The sequence below is a fragment of the Peromyscus maniculatus genome, chromosome 1 (genome assembly GCF_049852395.1).
Source record: "Peromyscus maniculatus bairdii isolate BWxNUB_F1_BW_parent chromosome 1, HU_Pman_BW_mat_3.1, whole genome shotgun sequence".
NCBI lineage: Eukaryota > Metazoa > Chordata > Mammalia > Rodentia > Cricetidae > Peromyscus > Peromyscus maniculatus.
The window spans coordinates 147,943,920-147,967,160 of NC_134852.1; the positions used below are offsets into that span (position 1 = coordinate 147,943,920).

A 23,241-nucleotide genomic window follows, 5' to 3' on the forward strand; every position below is an offset into this window, starting at 1 on the left:
CATCTGCGTCCATTCCATTCTCGGCCCTCCTTTCCTCTGTGGTGGTTGACAGTGATTTTCACCTTGGTAGGAGCTGCAGTTCCCAGGAGACCTGTCCATGGTCATTTCTGGGAGGGATCTAGATTAGGTTAATTGAGGTGGGAAGACCCATCCTGAATGTGCATGGTGCTCCACACCTGCCTCTGCTTCCCAAGTGCTGGGACTAAAGGTGTGCACTACCATGGCAGCAAAGTGTTTTTTTTCCTTATTTTTTTTTTTCTCAGAGTAAGCCCCTTAAGTTGCTTTGTCAGGTGTTCCACCACTGCCACATCTGGACCAGTTGCTAATACACTTCCCCCTTTCCTTGTAAGGATTTTATCTGCTCTGATTCCTCCCACTGCCCGTCAAGATCACCTTTGTTCCTCAGAAGCCAGGTCAGGATTTACCTCAAGGAGGCCCTGCTGCAGCTTTTCTCTGTTTGAGTCATGAATGCAGTGATGCCAGTTTCACAGTCTTTGGAATCTTACTGTTTTCAAGCAGTTACCTCAGGTCATTTTTTAGCAGATGATCATGACCATGCTTGTTCTCGGTTTCTGTCACATTCTCTAAACAAACGGATTAAGTTGTATTTGTTCGTGGTTTGTTATGCTCAGGAAGAGTGTGGGTGTTGGGGGTAGTTCAGTGCCCTCAACTCCAGACATGTTCTCAAGATAAAAGCCCCCTTTTAAAAAATGGCCAGCTTGATTTAAGCATGTCAGAGTGAAAATTGCATGATAGCACTAAATGAGTGTAGTCAAGCTTTTTCCTCTTTTGCTGCCCTCGCCACTCTACACAGTCTTGGGTATTATGATATTTCTTTAATCTGGCATCTTTGGCTTCTTTTCCAGGCTTGTCTTGAAAGACCCTAGCCCTTCAGGCTTACACCCCCAAGCCTCAGGAAAAGAGAAACTTCAAGCACCAGGAAATGAGAAACTAAAAATCTAGTTCCAAGAGCAGGCTGACTTAACCATTGTTCAATCTCCCCTGCAACCATATAACAATGTAAAAAGATGTCTGTTAAGAGATGTGCTCAACTGTGACTGGGATAGTTGCAGGTGTTCCAGGAAGGACCACTGTGACCTTTGTATAAACTCCACTCCTGCCCTGATACCCTCCTTGAGGTTTCAGGAAGAATGTACCTGTTGACGTAACTGTACACCCTCTGTGATCACTCTGTACCCAGACCATGATCTTGTGAAATGAAACTGTATGGGAATTGTAATCTTATGGGTTTTGTGTGTTTTTCCTTTATAAGCCCTTATGGGGCTGCAGTAAGATGCGACTCTTGCTCTTGGGAGCAGAGGAGCCCTTCTATATAGAAGCTAAATAAATCCTCCTGCTATTGCATCAACTGGACTGGAGTCTGGGTTCTTGGGGCGCCCACTTGAGACCCTAAACTTTGGGGTCCAACAGTCTATGTGGTTGTATGTATCTCTAGAGAGTCCTTTTATACAGTTGAGTTGTGTGTCATTGTTGGAATATAAGGTGCTTTGTTCTATCTGTGACATTTGGGTATATTATATGTCACACTGCTGTGTGTTCTTTGACAAAGACTTGTGGACCTGCTTTTCTTCTTGTCACTGTTAGGCCTTGGAACCTCTTAGATGCTCTACTAGGTTGGGAGGTGTGGCCACAGCCTACACAGGCTTATGAGGGAGGGTTTCAGTGCTCTATAGGCTAAAACTCAGTTCAGGTCCCTAGACAGCTTTAAGGAGGACTGAAAAAATATGCAGTTGAATGCCTGAGAAACAGGTAACATTGCTTGATAGAGCAGTCTGCTATCGGCTGAGGCCTAAGAACTCACTCTTTTAAGATCTGCCAGATACAAGTCTGTCTGGTACAAATTGTAACCCATTTAGTGAATGGACAGTGTGCCCTTCTTTGCCTTAGGTGGAGCCTCCTATTTGCCTTTGTGAACTCTTAGAAGGCTTTGTCTTCATCAGTTCTAACTAGTCCCTGTGGTTGTGTGCGCCCCCCCCCCCCATTTTTGAGGTGGTCTGACTGGCCCAGCCTGGCCTTGAACTACAGTGATGTGTATCCAGTTTGGCTTTAACCCCTGATCATTCTCGTGCCTCAGCCTCTGGAGTGCTGGGGTTGGTTACAAGCTTCACACTGGGCTTCCTTCCATTTCTATTTCAGCATATCACCTAGCTTACACCTGAGCAAAACCAGGACTTAAGGAATCATCTGTCTAAGCCCTCCCCATCCCTACCTCTGACGTGTCCTTTAAGCCGTTCTTAATTCCTTGGCTCTGGACTGGAAGGCACTGTTCTCTTTGCTCTGGCTTCCTTTCCCAGCTTCTTGGAAACATTTAACCTACAGTTGCCTCAGATTTTCAGCTCTCTGTCTGCACTGGCTTTGTCCCTGCCCCATACAGGTATCCGGAGATTGAAAAAAAAAATTTTTTTTTTTTTTGCACTGAAGTCAGGCTGGGCCCTCCATGCTGTTGGATTCCTCTGTGCAGTCCAGATCTCATGAGGTCGATTTCTGCTGTGGCCACTTGCAGATAGGTCACTGTGCTGCTGTGGGGCTCCTGCTTCCTTAGCAGTTGGCATCATTCACTGATTGTTGCTACCTTTCATGGTTCTTAGGCCTTCCTTCTTGCCACTCTACTCTTGACTTCTGCAAGACTCAGGACTTAAAACTCCTGAAGCCATCCCTCTTTTATTTCCCTCCGTCTGGCCTGACTTGAGGAGGCCCAGAGACACTGACCTCCAGTCTCCTCTGTCCTCTCTGTGACACCGTTGGCTCTATTTCTTGATTGCCAGATCTGTAGAGAACCTCGGTTGAGCTTGAGCCTTTGTACTAATATTCCAGTAGACTTCCTTTCCTCCCAGTATGACACTTGACATCAGTGTCTAAGCCTTAGATTGTGCTCTGTCACCTTTTCCTGCCCCTTATGGCTGAAACTTTCCCCATGCCCTTGTGTGTATGAGAGGAACTTTTGTTGTGGATAGGGAGGGTCCCACTTCTCACTTTTTTTTTTTAAGATTTATTTTAATTTATATCCGTGTCTGTGTGAGTACATGTATATGTGTTTTGGCTCGTGGAGGCCAGAACCTTGGAGCTGGTGTTTGAGACCTTTGTGAATTGTGTGACATACATGAGTGATGGGATCTGAACTATGGTCCTCACGAGGGAACAGCAAGGATTCCTAATGCTGAGCCATCTCTTCAGCCCCTTTATATTTTCTTACCTCTCCTCTCCTCTCCTCTTCTCCCCTCCCCACCACTCCCCTCCCTCCCTCCCTCCCTCCCTCCTTCCCTTCTTTCTTTCTCTTTTTCTTTCTTTCTTTTTTTTCCCCCAAGACTCGGTATTGTGGACTATGGGGGTCCAGCCCCTCGATAGTCCCCTCCCAGGGTCCAGGAAGAATCTACAACCAGCTGATAATTAATCTTTGATATAAAGAAATGAATCTATGTACACGAAACTCCTTAGTCCATATACTTTTTTTATTCTGTGTCAGTTATAAGCTTATATTCTGCTCTCATATTTAGCTCCTTTTCTTGCCTGATTTCTCTCTACGCTTATCTGCGGTCCCCTCTAGGTTCTATCTTAACTCCTTCATCTTAGTTCTGCCCCTTCTAGGTTCTCATCCATCTTGTTCTTTCCCATATCATCTCCTCTCCCATCTTCTTCTCCTCTCCCATCTCAGTTTGTTCCTCTCAAGTTCTTACCCATCTAGTTCTTCCATTCTCTTTTCTCTGTCCCCGTGCCCTGGAAGTCCTGGTATATATACACTTAAAAGCAGTATTCCCTTAGCAGTGCAAAGCCAGGCTTCCAGGGTCAAATGGAGAGGTGATAAGAATCACATAGGGAGGCAATAACTGTTAATTATCATTTGCAACCCCAAAGGGAAGTGACCAATGGGAAAATGAATTAACTAAAGGCTAAATTCAGGTAATATCTAAGAAGAGGGCTCTTATGTGCTCAACTATAGTCTTAAACGTGATTAGTAGAAAATGTTAAGAATCTATAAGTTGCTAGGTCAATGGGAAAACATAAAACTGTCTTCTTTTTTCCTGTGGCTCCTATCTGTCCAAGCTATCTGCCATTTTTCTGCAGGGTGGGGGAAAGTGTGCTCAGTCGCTAGGCAACCTGTGTACAGCTAGATGCCTCTGGTGATAGTTAAAGGGAGATCTGGAACTAGAGGTAAGTTTTGGGAAAGGAGGAAGTAAAGCTTAATTGGCACATCTGCCAGGCCTTCTCAAACAGGTAGCCTGCATGGCCAAGTCTGTTCTCAGAGAGTACAGAGGTGTCTCTGATAAGGTACTTTCCTCCATCTGGAAATGGACCTGGCCGGATGCTACCAATGATGATAATTACAGCGAGGCTTGAAATGGGGTTCTGGCTGAGCTGTCAGCACAGAAGGTTATTTAAATATTCCTAGAAGTGGTTAGGTAAGGAGTTAGAGGTCTATAAAGTTAGTTAGGCTGTAAGAAAGGAGGGTCCGAGCTGAATTGTGTAAAGCTATTACTTAACGTCCACCTGACCTAGGTGGTGTCTCCTTGTGTAATTTATCTTAAACCAGGAGACTTGCATGTGGACTATTATTATTGCTAGTCCTTGAAAGTGGCCAAGGGAGATATCTGATTCCAGAGAAAGCCTTTCCTGAGGCTGTTCTCCAAATATCTGGAATGTGTATGTTCAGAGTGATCAGTCCACACTGTTAGCCCTTCTTAGGAAAAAGTCAGTTGGGAAAACTATGAAGGCACACATGATTTTCATAACAGAAAACAGCTGATAAATAACAAGTCAAATAACACCAAAAACTCCTTGGAATTTGGCTTCATCTCGAGGAATTCCCTGATCCCTTCAGGTAGTAACTTTGCCATTACCAGCTGAGTTCTTATGATATATTCCTGCGGCCCTCAGCAACTGGGTTTCTCTATGTAGCCCTTGAATTCAGAGATCTGCCTGCCTCTGCCTCTCAAGTATTGGGATTAAAGGTGTGTGCCACCACCGCCCAGCTCCTTTATCATTTTGCATTCCATTCCTTGCTTATAGGTAAATATGTTTGCATCTTTTCTCTATATAACATATTTTTATGTGTTTTTCCCCCCACCTTGGAGGAGGATTTTATTTGAAATTAGAATTCTGTAAATTCAAGTTTCAGTTAAATTTGAGGTTTCAAAGATATGTCTTTGTGAAGATAGTTTTGTATGAAAATAACTGAGATTGGTAACATTGAGGTGTCCAGGAAGTGAGCAATCTAATGGCTCCAGTTCCTATGGAGATGCTCAGAGGGTCCGTTGGCAATGTAACTGTAAAGGGCATGTATGAGCAGTGGTCTCAGCTCTGCTTTCTTTCGACTTGCCTAACTGTTATGACTTTTGCTCTTCTGTGGTTATAACTATACCCTTTTGTGACAATACTGTGTGAGATTAGTAGTAATAACGTGTCCACAGCCATTTCTAAGTAGCAGCTTTCTTGTACAGAAATTCAGTTTCCACTTTGATCATGGGTTTGAAAACATAATTGACATGTCTGTTAGTTGAGATGGATGGACATTTAGAACCACTTAATGGGGCTTAATCTTGGCTCAGGAAATGTCATTAACTTGAATATTCATCTAAGAGTCTGAAGACTGCCAGTGATTCTGCGCGATACAGCTGAATTCTTAGTTTCCTAGGTTGGAGAATTTAATCTACACCAGTATTTGCTTCCAGAATTATATTATAATTTGAAAAAAATGTGTTTTATTTATTTACAGGTCGCTCCTTGTGGTCCATTTCTGGGCACCATGGGCTCCACAGTGTGTACAGATGAACGATGTCATGGCAGAGTTAGCTAAAGAACACCCTCATGTTTCATTTGTGAAGGTACTATATATTTTCAGTCTTATGTTTTTTATTAATTTCTGACATATGAGGTAAACTAGATTTTTAAAATGTAAAGGAAGAAGCTGTGAAATTCCAAATACTTGAACTTTGTATTGAATTCTGTTGTTGCACTAAGTTATTCTGACAGATCGTTTAATGTTGCATTTCTTACATAGTGTAAAAATCCCTACAGAGTTGGCAAAGGACAGAAATGTTTGACAATAAAAGCAGACCAGATAATTCACTGGATAATTTTGGTTTGATAGTTAAGACTTCATTGAGAAAATATCTGTGATGTGGAAAATGATCCTAGAAAGTGTATGTATGAACAGGTTGCTGGGTCCTCGGGAAGATGCTGCTGTCTCTGCTGCTTCTGTCTGTACTGATCCCTTGTTTTATTCAGGTCTTGGGTCTTACATTCCTGCTGTCTTTGAGAAGGTAGACTCTAGGAAGTGGATGCTGTGCTGGAGGTTAGCCTACTGGCTTTACACCTGTAATCTAGTCAGGAGAATTTAGGAAACTGGTTTAGGTTTGGAAAAAAGAAAGCAAAATATATATTGAGAATAATGAATTATTGGGAAAGAAGATATACTCTGTATTCACATGTCTTAATTCTTAAGAGTTTATTTATTTACTTTGAGACAGGGTCTCAGCACAGGCTGGCCTCAAGGTCTTAGTTTTGTCACCTCCTAAGTGCTGGGATCAGCACCTTGTGCTTCTGTGCTCCAGTGCTGAATCCTCAGGGTTTAAAACAAAGTCCAAAACCTTGTTTTTAAAACTATAAATTGTGAGTTCAAAATACATGTTGACAGAATACCCATAGATGAGGTTAGAAACCATGTGAAGTTCTGGGTGTCTAATTCCTTAATTCCTTTGTGGTAGGTGATTATGTTTTCTAATAGTCATTTGTATAGACAGCACTTGTGTTCTTTGAATAGGTATTGTATCCTGATGGCTCAAAATGCCAAGCGGTATAGCAAGGTGGACATTGAGAAGGCTCACTCCATGTCTTCCCTGCCAACCCTTTGTCCTTCCCCATAAGTAACCAGTTGTATTAATTTTGTATGAATTCTCTCTGTGTTTCTTTATGCAGATAGAGCAAATATGAATATAATAGTTAGCTTTTTAAAATTTAAGGACTTATTTAAAATTCTGATGAAATGCATAATGTAACCTTAGAAGGTAACCCTAAAATGTCCAATATAAATAATAGAAGGGGACATTAAAACTGCATGTTTGGTCAGTGATAAAAGATAATGACTACAAGTGAAATGAATGATTAAACACTTCAATCATAGAATTAGTCAGGATGATGGTAATTGTTCCATGTCCTCTTTCATACGTATAATGTTACTGGTTTAGGTAACACAGTGTTCTCAGCTGCCATCTGAATGATTTATTTAAAGTGACTATAGAATTGCTTCTCACATTGGTACCAGACTTGGCAGTGAGATTTTAAGTTGTTCAAGTGCTTAAGTGTCGCTGTGAGCCAAGAGTTGGAGCTGTGTAGTACTGCTGGATTGTCAGGGATACCTAAGCCTGACTGCACCTGCTGTTTAAGGGGATGGTAGCAGTACTTCTGTTAGTTAGGACTTGTGGAAATTTCTGGAGTAAGGCTAATCATGTTCTACCCCATCAGTGTCTTTTTTATCTTTTCTTTGTGTGTGTTTGTTTGTATTTGTTTTTCGAGACAGGGTTTCTCTGTATAGCCCTGGCTGTCTTGGAACTCGCTCTATAGACCGGTCCAGCCTCGAACTCAGAGATTCACGGGGATTAAAGGTGTGCGCCGCCACTGCCAACTATCTTTTCTTTTTGAGTTGGGAGTCTCACTATGTTGTCTAGGCTGGCCTCAAACTCTTGGACGCAAGCCAGCCTCCTACATCAGCCTCTTGTAGCTGGCACCTCAAGGATGTCCTACTACACCTACTTTTCCTTTTATTTGAGTTTTTAAAAAAGTGTAGTAGTTTGGCATTTTTGACTTGTGAAATGAAGTGATTGTTCTGTTCTTTGGTGATAGATTCACACAAAGTCATTTAAATAAGTGATTTTTTTTTTTTAAATCAATTTTTTGGTTGGCCATCAAAATAAATGAAATTGTTATTATTTTGAAGCAGGGCCTTATATATCCTAGCTGGCTTGGAACTTACTATGTAGCCATGAATGACTGAGATTTTGATCTTTCTGCCTCTGTCTCATGAGTGATGGGATTGTAGTGGGTGCCATCATGCCCTGGTTATATGGTGCTGGGGGTCAACCCAGGGCTTCCTGTATGTTAGGCCAGTACTCTACCAACTGACCTACACCCCTAGCCTTAGGTGACCTTGAATAAGGTGTTTAAATGGACTAACTACCAGGGACTTAGTTTTCTAAATGATAAGATACCAGCTCAGAGAAATTAGCCACATGTTTCTAGTCAGTTGTGAAGCTTGTTCCCACTGAAAGCTGAGAGGCAAGGCTTTCACATTCATCCCTGCCAGTCCCTTGTTCCCTGACTTGTGATGTGGCTGTAAGATGCACTGGTGTTACCTTTATGATGAGCTATATTTCCCTGTCTCAATTGTTGCCACATCCAGTTGGATCCTGAAACTTGGGTCCCTCTGTAGGTTTTCACATCTAAGAACTTTGAGGAAATACATGAGTTACTTCCTTTGCTAAATGCCTTACAAAAAAATTCAAGCTTATTCAGAATAGAGTGAAATAGCTAATTAAAATATTAAGTACTTTTTCTTTTCAAAATATAGAGTTGTTCTCTACCTAAAATGGAAGTATGCTTGATTGATCTGTGCATGTGAATGGGGATGGGTGGGTGGACAGATGAATTCATGATCTTTTGCTTTAGCCTCCAGCTATTGAGTTTACAGGCTTGTGATACCATTCTAGTAGGAAAACATTTATTAATTAATTATTTGATAGAATCTTTCAGAATATGATATTTGGAAGGGAGAGAAAGTAGGAAGGAGGAAGGTCTATCTAAGGCTTTGTCAATGATGAAAAGATTGAATGCTTTGGGAAAAAAATCAGCTCCAGTTTGTAGAAAATCTGTCCTCCCCTTCTACATTTCTCACTTGCCATGTGTCATAGTTGCTTTCCTATTGCTGTGATAAAATACTCTGGCAAAAACAACTTGAGAGAAAAGTTTATTTAGCTCATAATTCCAGGTCCATCGTGGCAGGGAAGTCAGCTGTAGAAGCTTGAGGCAGCAGCTCACATTACCTTCCTATTCAGAAATAGAACAAGAATGATGCACGCTCATGCTTGGCTCCCTTGTCCACTTACATAGCCTAGGATTCTCCTGCCTATGGAGTGGTGCCACCCACATTGAACGGGCCTTCCCACCTAAGTGCCATCAAGTTAAATTGGATAGTCTCCCCACAGTCATTCCCAGAGACCAGTCTTTGAGGTATGTGGAACTTTGATCAAGATGAGAGTTAGTTAACACTGACCATTACTAACCATGCCTCTTCAGTATAAACTCTTTTAGAGATTAGAGTCAGCTGTTTAGGGAAGAGTTTTATGATGGTGCTCTAGTCAGTATTGTTTCATTGTAGAGTGCAGTGGTTCTCAACCTGGGCTTGAACAACCCTTTTCCAGGGATCACCTAAGACCATCAGAAAACAGATACTTACATTAGGATTCATAACAGTAGCAAAATTAGAGTTATGAAGTAGAAACGAAAATAATTTTAGGATTGGGGGGTCACCACAACATGAATATTAAAGGGTCACAGCATTAAGAAGGTTTAGAACCACTGGTATAGTGACTGCTGTGTTTGAGAGTCAAAGGTATGGAGGAGTTACAAAGGTAAATTGCTGTGTTTTGTAGCCTCTCACCATCCTTGTAGTGTTGGGGACTGTACTCAGGACCTCACATTTATGGTGGGCAAGTGCTCTACTACTAAGTTACATTGAGGCCTATTGTCAGAGTCTTCAGGGATGGAGAGGTGGCTCAGCAGGTAAGAGCACTGTATACTCTTGCCAGGGACCTGGTTTCAGTTCCCAGTACCCACATGGTGGCTTTTAACTGCCTATAACTCCAGTGCCAGGGCATATGACCACCTTCTCTAACCTCTGTGGGCACCAGGCATGCACATGTTGCTCATATATATTCAGGCAAACACTCATACACATATGACAAAAATGCATAAATCTTAAAAGAAAAATAGGTTCCTTTATCTCTGATTGATTTCTGCTCTGACATAGGCAAGTGTCTTAAAGACAGAGTTCATGCTGCTTAGTTTTCAGATACCTGTACAATTGCTTTGTATAAAATGATTGAGATGACAGTGCTGGTTATTGCCAGGAGTAAACGAATTAGTGCACAAAACACCAGGCGTTATCTAGCTTAGAGTAACTCAGCTGTGAGCCATTTCTGTGGCACTGACCTGCTAAACTGAAGTAGAAGAATGAGGACCCTGGTGGGCATGGTGACATACATCTTTAATCCCAGCATTCAAGCAGAGGCAGGTGGACCACTGAGTTTGAGGCCATCCTGTTCTACATAGCAGGTTCTAGGCCAGCCAAGGCTTCATAGGGAACCCCTATTTCATATTCCCCCAAAAGAATGAGGACCCTCTATCTGGAACACCATGGGAAGGCTCTGCAGACCTTCTTGCAGGTAGGGAGCAAGAGGTTCCCACCATAGGCATCTTTGTGAAGATGCAGTCTGGGTAAATCTAATCCCTAAAGTGCATTCTTTCTTGTGACTGTAGTAGTAGGAAGCTACATGTGGCATAATGACAGCACAGATTTTATAGTTCAGCTTCATTTCTGAGCTGTACCATTTCTCTATATTTGAACATAAGTCATCCAAGTTACCTTTTACATTAGCCAGAGTTGTCTAGAGAATGAGCCAGTGGGACATGGAGATGCATATAAGTAAGGAGATTTGTTATAGGAATTGGCTCACCTCACTACAGAACTTGAGAAGCCTTTTCAGGCTGGAGAGGCAGGGTTGGTGCTGTGCAGTCTGTGCCAGAGCCCTGAGAACCAAAGAACTGATAGTGTAAAGCTTGAGCTCCAGTGGCGGGAGCACAAAGGCTCAATAACGTGGGTCTCTTGTTCCAGCCTAACAAGAGAGTGAACTCACCACTTCTTTGTTGTTTTTGTCTGTTGAGGCCTTACTCCTTTGGGTGATGCTCTCACATTTTGAGGACAAGTGAGTCTTCCTTATTCAGCCTGTCTCTCAGGTGAAACACCTTTATAGGCATGCCCACTAATGATGGTCTACTGGTTATCAAGCCTATTCATCTAGTCTGTAGAAGGGCTCATGGTATGGAGCTGGCTGTTCATGAAAGGTAGCTTTGAGCTCTTATACATGCAGGCATTTAAAAATATTTTCTATTTTCATTACTAAGACCATTACACGATATTAGAACCATATTTTCAAAGGATTTTGAGTGCTGCAAAGATTTCTTTCTATAGTGCTGGGGATTGTACCCAGGGCTACAGGCATGCTAGACAAATCCAGGGAGCCTCTACCCCAGCTCTACAGAGGTGTTAGGCCATCAAATGGTGCTAATGTTTTGGAGAACTATTGTGGCTTTAGTGGAAATCCTGTCTCCTCTTCTGTGGTTTGTCTCTTCCCATGGCCTCTGTGAGGAAGAGCTAGTCTTCTAGAAGCTGGTTTGAGGGAGGCACTTGTAGTGATCCTCAGTCAGGAATGGCAGCAGAGATCTAGTTAACACCTGTAGCCATGCGTTAACAGTTAGGGTGCTGTCTGTTCTGGTCCAAGAACATGTCCTTTTAATGTTGCTCAGGTGCACTGGAGGTAAGGTCTCTTTCTGAGTGACACTCAGCTCGTCAGAGAGTTAAAGAAAAGAGTGAGTTACTGGGTGACATTGTGGGCATGCTTTTGAAAGCCCAGCTTTTACCGGCACCATTGGTCTGAGTATGGAATAGCACACGTGTTTCTAACTACAGTCTGTTCTAAACCTTTATGTCAGGCTGCTTTCTCTTTTTGCTCTTTTATCACATGAGAGGACAACTGGTGCTAATTGAAGGTAGAAAACCTTATCATTAAGTACATTTGAAAAATGGAAACAATTAAAAACATTGTTGCAGAAGGCGCTGACAGTATTTGTATAAAGCCTGTGAAAATGTGAGGCAGGCAGGCAGCCAACAGGAGACTGGGCAGGCTGAACAGTGCCTCTACAGGCCAGGCATCATTTCAGCACAGGTAGCCTGACTGGGGACAGCAGAGGTGAAAATCACATTTTAAGCCCAGTGGAAATCTTTCACTCTTGGAGAAATTCAGAATATATATTTTAAACAATTTAACAATATAATTTATCAATAAATTTTATTTCCTATAGGTATAATGTGAATACAGGTTTTTATTGGTTTCAAAAAGTTTATATTAAATTGACAGTCCTATGAGAGAAAAATATAATATATCTTGGTTTTTCCTCAAAGCATATTTATAAAGACCTACGTAAATAGCTTATAGTAATTGTGGTCTAATTATCTAGAAACTGAGTTTCTAAATCTTTTTGAAACCCATGTGCCAGATACCACATCATACATTGTTTGATGAGGTGCCCCAAGGAAATGATCAGACCAAATACAGTCATCTTAGTCAAAATGAGTTTACATGTTTGAATAGACTGGAGAGCAAGTAACCAAGCAGGCTGTTTGCTTAGTGTCCAGCAGCCATGCAGGGGTTAAAAGTAAAATTTATCAGACATCAATAGTTTATTGAAGAAATACTCCTTTTTGCCTCATAATTTGCAGAAAGCTGCAACTGTCAGTCATGATGTACTGCCTCTTGAAATTAGTCAATAGAGCAAACAGCAAGAATTGCTGTGGGCAGAAAATAAGCACTGTAATCATGACATAACTGGGGTCAGTGATTTATGGATTTCAATATAGTAGTAGCTGCATATGATTGAAAATTTACTAGGTCACTAGTGCACCAAAAATTTTATTCACAGCCTCCAGGCATCTTTTGAAATGTGCAACAAAATAAAAACCTCTGAACCTGTTTTGACACTGCAGACTCCGTGGATGACATGCCAGCCCAGTGAGTCTCATTTAAATGTAAATGTGTCATAAACTTTTGTCCTATAGTCTTAAAATACCATGAACTTGAAGGGACAGTGCATGTGAAACTGATTTACATAGCAAAGTAGAGAAAGGACCAGTAATAATGAAGCTTGGATTCTTTTATTTTAAAGCTGGAAGCCGAAGCTGTTCCTGAAGTTTCTGAAAAATATGAAATTAGTTCTGTTCCCACCTTCCTGTTCTTCAAGGTAAGGATGAAAGAGGCATCAGAGATGGTCCATCCAAATGGCTCCTGTGACTGTATGTTCTGATTCTTTTATCCTTTTCTGATCTCTTTGGTTGTTCCTGGCCTTGTACCTTTTTCTGGTACTCTCTTTTTGCACTGATGAGGACCATGCTTGTTGCTTGCCATGAGCAGTAGGCAGTTCACAGCTAGACCTGGAGCCTCCTGACCAGAATCCCGACTCCTCCTGCAGACTTAGTACTCCCTGACCCAGGTTTGAAGTGGGTTATTGAGGCCATGTGCCTGGATGTGAGGAGGCATCTGGCTGGTTCTAGGTGATTAATGACTCCTTGGGAAGTGAGTGTAAATCTTTGCTTCAGGGCACCCATGGGTATTACACAGCTCTCCAAAACTTCATTTGTGTTCAGTAGGTCCATTCAAGCTGTTCTTGCTTTGAGATGTCAGTGCTTACCAAACATGCTCCAAAATGAGTGTTTCTAAGAGAGAAGTAGTACAAGCAATTGCTAATCAGACTCTTTCACTTCAATAACAACAGGGATGCCTTTAAAAGTTGGCTAGAGCTATGTATTTCCTATAACCTTGGAGTCTTAAAATATAGATAATGGTGAAGGAATGCCACTTTATTCTAAATGACATTTCAAACTTCAGAATTCTCAGAAAGTCGACCGGTTAGATGGTGCACATGCCCCAGAGTTGACCAAAAAAGTCCAGCGACACGTGTCTAGTGGATCCTTTCCTCCTAGTGCTAATGAGCATCTTAAAGAAGATCTCAACCTTCGCCTGAAAAAGTTGACTCACGCTGCCCCCTGCATGCTGTTCATGAAGGGAACACCTCAAGAACCACGCTGTGGTAAGAAGCTGATCCTAATGATGGGAACAGAGTTCCTGCCTGAGTGGATGCTGTGTGTGTGTGTGTGTGTGTGTGTGTGTGTGTGTGTGTGTGTGTGTGTGTGTGTGTGTGGTTAGGCGGGTCACATTTCCAGGTGTCATCATGCAAGTCAGTGGTAGCTGTCAGTGTGTACTATATACTTGGAGGACACAGGAGTCTGAGGGGGCATCTTCTTTGGAAATCACCAGGTTCAAGCTTTCTGTGTTTCATATCTGAGTTCTCAGCTATGAAGGTCGCTTGTTCACCTGGTGGCAGAGCTGGGAGGCATTAGGTTCCAGCTGTCTGTTATATTGCTAACTCTGTTAATGTTTTTTTTTTTTTTTTGTTTGTTTGTTTTTGTTTTTTTGTTTTCCGAGACAGGGTTTCTCTGTGTAGTTTTGGTGCCTGTCCTGGATCTCGCTCTGTAGCCCAGGCTGGCCTTGAACTCACAGAGATCTGCCTGGCTCTGCCTCCTAAGTGCTGGGATTAAAGATGTGTGCCACCACTTCCCGGCTTGTTAATGGGTCTTTGTATAAGGTTTTTTTTTTTTTAAGATTCACGTGAGAGCGCGCAGGCATGAAGTGTGTGTGTGTGTGTGTGTGTGTGTGTGTGTATGTATCTGTCTGTCTATCTGTCTGTCTGTCTGTCTGTGTGAGTATAGCATGTAGGCCAAAAGAGGCCAGAAGAAGTTGGATTGTTTAGAGCTGCAAGTAGAGGTGGTTGTGAATGGGTGCTGAGAAGGAAACTCTCTGTAAGAACAAGAAGCACTCTTAACCCCTGGGTCATCCCTGCAGCCCTTTTAAGATAATTAATTATTTGTCTGTTGGTCTGTCTTTGTGAATGTGTGTGCACGCCAGAGGAGGGCATTGGTGTTATTTCCACTGTCACTTTGTCCACTTTGAGGCCCCGTGTGTGGAACCTGCTAGGCTGTCAAGTCCCAGTCGTAGTCCTGTCTCCTTCCTCTGGGAGCAGGAGGCACAGTTGTTGACTGGACGCTTGGCTTGGTATGTCCATGCTGGGACACACCTGCCGTCCTGATGGCTGTGCAGGGAGCCCCCTCACTACTGGGCATCTCTGGCTGTGCAGTTCACTGTGAACAGTTGTCTTGCTGGTCTCCTTCTCATCTTTTGGTTGAGATTTAGTAATTTAAAAGCTTGAGGGCTTTCATTAGGGCCTGGGTCCGCCCTGTGTCTTCTTTCTTCCTTCCTTCCTTCCTTCCTTCCTTCCTTCCTTCCTTCCTTCCTTCCTTCCTTCCTTCCTTCCTTCCTTCCTTCCTTCCTTCCTTCCTTCCTTCCTTCCTTTCTTTAGCTTGCCTGATGGCATTTTTCACCTGCTGCTGTCACTTCTGGTTGATAGCTGCTAGTAGATTAAAGATCATTGAGTCTTGGTTTATAGTCACGTACTTTCTGTACGTGAGGATGCTTGTAATTTTACCCTTAAATAAGTTTGGTAATTATTTGACCCCTCTGGTATTGAGCTTATGTTGTTTTCTTTTTACTGTGCCTATGACAACATTATGCTGCATAATTGAGTTTTTAATGCCTTTTGATGATTCTGTTGAGACTCTAAGGATATTTGTTTCAACTGCACTGGAGGGGATTTATTAAGATAGGTAGCAGTAAAGTTGGGTATGCTGTTGATAGCATTACTGAGTGTCCAGCGTGACCGGAAAGAGCCATGCTGCCATTCTGAGAGTGTTCAGGTTAAACGCTTCCTCTGTGGTCAGGTCTACTTCTAACAGTAAAGCATCGTGCTAAGTTGTATTAAAAAGATGAAGAAGTGATCCCTTTCTCTCTTACTTCTGCCTGAAAGATTTCCCAGTTAAGCAATGACATGAAACAGGCCGTCTTCACAGTGCTCTCTTGTTACTTTATTTTTAATGGAGGTTGCAACTGTTGCCCTCTCTGGTGCTTAATGTAGTCTAGTTAAGGACTTACCTTCATTCTAGTTGGAAGGACAGTAAAAAGGCCTGTAAAACGTGTACAAGCCTGTATGGCAAGCTATACATAGAAACCCAGAGTCAATCCAATACCCTGTTCTTTTTTGAAATCCAACAGTAGCACTCTCTTAATCTTTTCTAATAACCTAGTGAAATTGGTAGGAGGCAAAATTGACTGGGAAAGTGTTGCCAGGCAGCAGAGAAAGGGCTTTGTGTCACTTGCTGTGTTTCAGCCCTGCACTGAAGTTGGCCCTGATCAAGAACTGGGTACAAGTCAGGTACTACCTTGGCTTTCAGCTGCTCTGCAGGTGTTGGATGGGGTTAGTCTTGGAAGGCCTTTCAGTACAGTGGCTGTCTAATTTTTCAAACATATTAGTGGCAAATATAGAAATAGTCATTTTAAAAAATTAACTTTTAGGTTAGCATACATTAGACTGTGATATCATCTTTTCCCCTCCCCCACACTATCTTAAGTCCCTTCCGGTTCCAGCTGGTTCTCCTTCTTCGTTAGTTCCTTGCAGGTTTTCATGTTGCTTGTACTTCATCCCTCTCTTTCTCACCCACTTAGAGTTCCTCCTTCCCTCCCCGCTTCCCTTTCCAGTACTGTGACACACACACACACATACATACATACATACATACATACAGAGAGAGAGAGAGAGAGAGAGAGAGAGAGAGAGAGAGAGAGACAGTCACAGGTGTGTGTACACATACACAAATGGACACAAAATTTTAAATCTAGTTTCTGCACCTAAGGGAAAATGTGTTGTCTTTCTGAATTTGACTTATCTAGAATTAGTCTTTTATTTCACTAAACCGAATTTATGACCTATTTCTTGAGTTTTTATGTTGTGACATTTAGACTACAAATAGAATAAAAAGATTTAAACATTTTAGAGCAATCTGAAAACGAGATTTTATAGATATTTAGATAATGAAAGAAAAAAGGTAAAGAGATTGTTAGATGCATAAGGTTTTAAACTGCAGTTTTTTTCTGTTTGGATGCCATCTTCGTAACTCTTCTAACAGTTCTAGTAGTTTCTCTTGCCTGATCTTTTGCTTTCTTGTTATGTGTCTTCTTCATGTGCGGCTTCCCTTCTGGTCTTGCTTTCTGAGCCTGCTTGGTGTAGAACTGTTTGTGCTCCATATTTACAGTCAGTGAAGAGAGTAGACTAGGCCTTCCTGACAGCAGTTGGTCTCTGTGAGCTCGGGAGGCTTCTCTCATTGTAGCAGAGTGCTCTTTTGAGTGCTCTGCCGTCAGCACTGCTTTGCCCCTGGTCAGCATCTGTAGTGGAGGAGAGCTACACTTGCATTGGAATGGTAGCCCTGACCTTGCTTTGTGTTACCAGAAAACTTGAATAACATTTACAGTGTATATCCAGGAGAGAGGGAGAGCCTGTTTGTCCTAGAACTAGTAGAGGCCCCGGCTCTACCTTCTGCTGTACTTTTAGGCTCCGTCTGTAGAATTTATGGTGACTTAAAAGCTGGGATTGAGAAGGTCTCAGGCCACAGACCTGCCTGTCTCTCTTCTGGTTTCTCATGAGGATAGGAAGAGAGCTTGCTTACCTTTGAGGAAGTTTCCTGAAGCATTGAGGTCCTTCAGTGTGGTAATGAGGTTATTGGGGGACTCTTGTAGCTATTGCAGCTAAAGCTGGTAGGTGTTTGGCTATAGGAGCTTCAACAGTGAGAGTCACATGCAAGGCACAAGTGCAGAAATCCTCTTAAGGGTCTATTTTAGGTAGTTATTAAATGTGGCAGTTAGGCTTATTACTCATGTCATGAGTGGAAATGACTGCAGATAGAAATGGTGATTTTGTGGTAAATGAGTTTTTTTTTTTTTTTAACTTTTAAGTGCTTCTATTGCATGCATGCATTTTTTCTTCAAGAGTGTATAAATATTTTGTTATTAGAATAAAGCCCTATTACTACTTTATCCTTAAGCATAACATTTCCAATCTGCCACTTTAACCCTTAAAAATGAAACCCTACCAATCAATCTTTCTAGTCTGCATGTAATTGCCTAAAGCCAAAATAAAGCCTTTTCTCAGCCAGTTACAGTAGAAACGAGCTAATATATTGGGAGCAGAATAACCATCAGCAGTCAGCCGTTAGCTGTTTACTAATGAACTCCCAGATGAGTGCAAACATTCAGAAACAGTGTTTGACTTCAGGCTGTGCATGAACACCACACTTGAGTTGTAGGAAAAGCAGCTTATGTGCTGCACACTCATCCTGGTGCTTCATCTCAGCAGACTGCAGAGCCGGGAAGCAGCTGGGGCTCAGCTCTAGATCTGTGCTTTTAATAGTAAATGCACTTTGGGTGACGTCAGGTAAAACCATTGCAGTTAATATTATGTTGGATTTTGATTTGATTTTATTTGAAAATAATTGCTGATGTGAGGAAATCCTTGAGGAATTTTTAATTGGAAGAATAGGTTGTGTTCCAGTGAATTAAAGAATATGTTTCAGAGAATGGTGAAGTGAGGAAGAAGAAGGTGCTTCAGACTTGGAGATGTAATTGATAAGAATTAGCATCTGGAAAGAAGAGTAACTCTTTTTTCAGCCTGGACTGAAAGCATCTTAACACTGATGCTTACTTACAGCCTTTCTTCAGGTTGATAAGAGTCATATTCACACTCTTCTTCATTGTGAACGTTTCACCAAAGTCTAATAAACTCCTGGGACATAAATTTGTCACTATAGTGTAGAAAAAAAATCATACTACACACTGTAGGGAATGTAAATAGTCTTAGGATACTTAGGTTACATCTGTCAGGTTGTAACATAAGCTGAGAAGGAATGGTGTCAGTCTATAGACAGTTCATATGTACCATATGTACCAGCAAAGATGACTTCAGCATTTACCATACTGTGCCCACTTCAGACCCAAAGAGAGCACTTCTGATTCCCATCCATCCTGCTCAGAGGTGAAGATGAGAAGCACCTGCAGAAGTGTGTGGATGGGCTCAGTAGAGTGGTAGGAAGGACTACACCTGGGTCTCACTGTGGTTAAAATAGCTGTCCTAGGTATTCTGGTCAGTCCTCTGATGGAGAGGGAGGGAGGCGACCATGGAGGGCTTTGTCCCATGTCAGGGTGGAGCCTTGCCAGGCTTTCGGGGTTCTGCTCTTCGGCCAGTGCTGTGTCTCCAGTTCAAGAGCAGCTTTGATAAATACACAGCCCACTTTTCATTGCAGTTATGTTAACATATATGTTAAATTCTCGTTGTGTGAAGCTCTAAGTCATATGAGGGGTTTTAGCATTTATTTTCCTCTTACACTATCCAGTTATGCTGATTCAATCACTGTGCAGGCAAGGTGGGCATTTCTGTCCCCTGGATACAGTGTGGTATGTAAGAGATGCTGAATTCTCTTATTTCCTTGTTCTGTTGCAGGTTTCAGCAAGCAGATGGTGGAAATCCTTCACAAACACAATATTCAGTTCAGCAGTTTTGATATCTTCTCAGATGAGGAAGTTCGACAGGGGCTCAAAACATACTCTAATTGGCCCACCTATCCTCAGCTCTATGTTTCTGGAGAGCTCATAGGAGGACTTGACATAATTAAGGTTAGAGTCTTTATAAAGACATTTTGTTTCGAGCACACTTTTCTAAAGTGTTATAATAAATTGAAAGCATCTTTTCTTTTTTTTTTCTTTTTTTTTTTTTGGTTTTTCGAGACAGGGTTTCTCTGTGTAGCTTTGCGCCTTTCCTGGAACTCACTTGGTAGCCCAGGCTGGCCTCGAACTCACAGAGATCCGCCTGCCTCTGCCTCCCAAGTGCTGGGATTAAAGGCGTGCGCCACCACCGCCCGGCGAAAGCATCTTTTCTTATTGCACCTAAGGATTTACTAAGGAGAACACAGTATGTCTGATAGACATTTGTCAGTATTTCACATTGGCGGTGGTATATGTTGTAATAATGTCCTTCTTTCAGGAGCTGGAAGCATCAGAAGAGCTAGATACAATTTGTCCCAAAACTCCCAAGTTAGAGGAGAGGTAAGTACTAGAAAGCTGACAGCAGTGTGCCCTGAGTGTCTTCACAGTCTATAAATCCTGTTACTGCGTTGACCTTTCTGAGTAGACACCAAGCATTTAGGTTTGCCTGTTGGGGTCATAACTTGGTGGTTGTTCCTCAGCATCTAGTCTTGGAAACTTGGATGCTCTCTCTGTTTTGGACTGGAGATGTTTTAGCACAGTTTAGTGACTGGAGAACATAGTGTCATGGCCTGTGTGATCTGGTCACTTGACTGGCATCAGTTTTATTCTACAAGGAAGTTTGGACCCATGGTACTTCCACAGTGTGAAGAGAGTGAAGAGAAAATGATGTGACCCATTGTCCCTATACTGATTTTCCCTAAAGATTTGCGACTAAACTTTGTTTCAAATTTGGGTGATTAATATACCTGACAGCAAGTTAGAATGTGCTTGTTGACAGGTGGCATATAAAACAGGAAGTACTAAATTCAAATGAAAACTGTCATTTTCAGCAGTTAGCCATGGTTGGAAGGCTCAGATTGGCCTTCTTACCTTTGCAGCTGGCAGCCCTGCTCTGGGCTGAGGAGCATTATGCAGCATCGTGATGGGAAAATGCTCACTGATCCATCTTGGGAACTTCTAGATGGCTCAATATATAGCCAGCCCACCCCAATGAATAATTCCTTACTGAATTGGTTATTATTATTTTTTTTAGTACTACAAGATGATGGGCTTAAATTGCAACTTGAAGGAACATTTGTGCCTTAAAAAGCCATATTATGTTTTACAGTGTCTCAGGGAGAGAAGGAAATAAAGGGAAGTGTCAGTGCATTTGCTTGTGGAATACCACTCAAAGCTGTGAGCTGCTATCCTGCTCTCCCTCAGATACGCCTGCTACTCAGGAAGAGAGCAGAAGTGGTGGGTAGTAATTGAGCTGAGCCATTTGATATCAATTTTCTCTCTTCAGGCTCAAAGTGCTGACCAATAAAGCTTCTGTGATGCTCTTTATGAAAGGAAACAAACAGGTAAGGAACTCAAAAATGGTTTTATTTGTAATTTCTTTTGATGTTAACATCTGCAGCAAGGGGACAGTTAAGTCTTTTTTTCTAGTTTAGCTAATGAAGCTGTAGTGGTATCAGGAAGTTATCCAGGCCTTAATTGGTGCTTATGGAGATCAAACAAAGTAATCTCCATTTCGCTTGACTTTATCATCAGCGTCTCAGCAGGGTGCATTGCTTTCTGCTGCCAAACTTTGTCAGCTGAAGTGGTCAACACTGCGAGCACTTAGCTGATTCTCTCAGTTGCTGTCCCAGTCCCCTTGGTTTGAGAGAGTGGACTGTGGGCGCTTGTACATTCCTGGTAGTCCTGAGCTTCTTGGGTTTAGGTCCTTAGGTCCTCAGAGTAGGAAATAAACCCTGACAGTGGCCCTTGGGCTCTGTGGTGCCTGGCTGATAAGTAACACTACCACAGTTCTCATTTGTAATACGATGGTTCTTGTGCTTGATGAAAGTACATACTGTTTTCATTACTTTGATAGTTCCCCTTGCACTCATCAGTTGGCGAAGAGCTTATTCTCTTCTGGATTGGGATTAGACTGGTAATTTTGAAAAGCTAGTCCTGTCACTTCTCTCGCATTTTACAGTTTTAACAGTTGAGTTTCAGCTGTTCAGCTTTAGGCAGGCAAAGCTATGCAGTTTGCTTTCCTTTCAGGATAAGGAGACTAAAGCTCAGAAGGGTGAGATGGTAGAGTGAGGGTCTGTCCAGGTTCTGGATGAGCCACCCTGGGCAGGTGATGCCACAAGAGGCCTTTGCCTCCCTTTGCCTTTTTGTGAAAGGACCTAATGATGCCATAGGACTGTTTTAATGTTAGGTTGCTGTGGTACCAACACAGTGAAGCCCATTAGTTAAAACAACTAACTAGTTAATGTAACTAGTGTGATGAAGTAATAATAAGACAATGCAATTTTAGCATGTTGGTAGCACTGTGTTAGGACATAAACTTGGTGACTGGGACAGTGCACTTATTAAAAATAAACCTGATGTTAATAACTTACAGTAGTGATTAAGTGGCACTGCTTTGCTCCATTGTTTTGGCACTCTTTTGCTCATTATTTTGAAAGCTAACTTTGGTTCTCCACATTTCTTGTGGCTGTCCAGGAAGAACTTGCATTTCTTGGAAATGGTGTCCTGGGAGCTTTTAAGATGTTCTGTATTGTCAGGCTTCTTTCCCAAGATAGCTGGGGCTTGGGGAATCTGTGGCCTGAAATAAAGCATAAGATTTCAATCACTTCAAATGAGCTGATGCCACATTGCAAAGAGAAGTATAAAAGGTGTGACTAAAGGTCCATGGGATCTGAAAACAATTAGTTTAGTTCTTGCCACTGGCTTGACTTTGTCCTATCACCTTGCATAACGCAAGGAAAGAGTCAGGTGAGTCTGTGTAGATGATCTGGGTTTGACTGAGGGGAACTTCTGACCTCAAGGATTTTCAGCTGCTATGTGTCCCTCATCTTATAAGGTTAAAGCCAGGGTCAGTCTGTAAGTTGTTTGGGATGATGTCTACCTGGGCCAGTACTTCAGAGTGAATGGAAGAAGCATGGGAGCTGGGTAACCACAGTGGCTGGGGTGCTGACCTGAGCATTCGCTGCAGCCACACTTACTGAGTCTGTGAAAAAAATGTACAATGTACTTTTTTTTATATATATAATTTAGGAAGCAAAATGTGGATTCAGCAAACAAATTCTGGAAATACTGAATAGTACTGGGTATGTAAATCTTGTTTTCAAATAGTATACTTAAAAAAAATCCAGCTTTTCAGTTCTGCCACTGATACATTAGAGTTTTAATGTCAAATTTGTTTGCATGGTATTTATTTATTGACATATATTGTCTATTTTTAATAGTGGTTTTTGTTATTGTTGTTGTTGTTTTAAAATGCTTTAACTTAGACCAAATTGGAATTTTCTGGCCTTTGTTCTTGTTCTCACTATGCATAAAGACATGCGGGGAGATGTTCGTATATTCTAAATGTTATTTAGAAGCCTGTGTTTTCAGGGCTGGAGAGATGGCTTAGTGATTGTGTGTGTACTGCTCTGCAGAAGGTGAGAGTTGGGTTCCCAGCACCCATACGAGGCATCTCACAGCTGCCTATAACTCAGGTCCTGGGGGCGTGAGGCATCTGGCCTCATTTGCCTGGAGTAGGGTGAGCTGTTAAGTCTTTGTTCCTGTGGTGGAGCTGCTGGGATGGCTGCCAGGTGGGGATCCCCCAGTTTTTTTGTGGTTAAAACCAACTCATTTATGTGGAGATGTTTAGCACATGTTCTTTTGGATTTACAAACGTTTTTTTTATTTACTGTTTCATGATTGCTTCAAATTGCAG

The 23,241-nt window shown here is 42.0% G+C and overlaps 1 protein-coding gene across 2 annotated transcripts in view; it reads left to right on the forward strand.

Moving 5' to 3' along the window:
• Positions 1–23,241, forward strand: part of Glrx3 (glutaredoxin 3) — a 31,789-nt gene that overhangs the window by 3,674 nt on the left and 4,874 nt on the right. Inside the window, exons 2-9 of one of the 2 annotated variants that reach the window (XM_076554485.1) lie at positions 5,732–5,840; positions 12,769–12,857; positions 13,012–13,086; positions 13,731–13,932; positions 19,282–19,454; positions 19,822–19,883; positions 20,830–20,887; positions 22,575–22,627. In XM_076554485.1, coding sequence (XP_076410600.1) covers positions 13,893–13,932; positions 19,282–19,454; positions 19,822–19,883; positions 20,830–20,887; positions 22,575–22,627 — 386 coding nt within the window. In that variant the 5' untranslated portion in view covers positions 5,732–5,840; positions 12,769–12,857; positions 13,012–13,086; positions 13,731–13,892. The remainder of the gene's footprint in view (positions 1–5,731; positions 5,841–12,768; positions 12,858–13,011; positions 13,087–13,730; positions 13,933–19,281; positions 19,455–19,821; positions 19,884–20,829; positions 20,888–22,574; positions 22,628–23,241) is intronic. The other variant, XM_006987571.4, reaches the window with a different exon arrangement.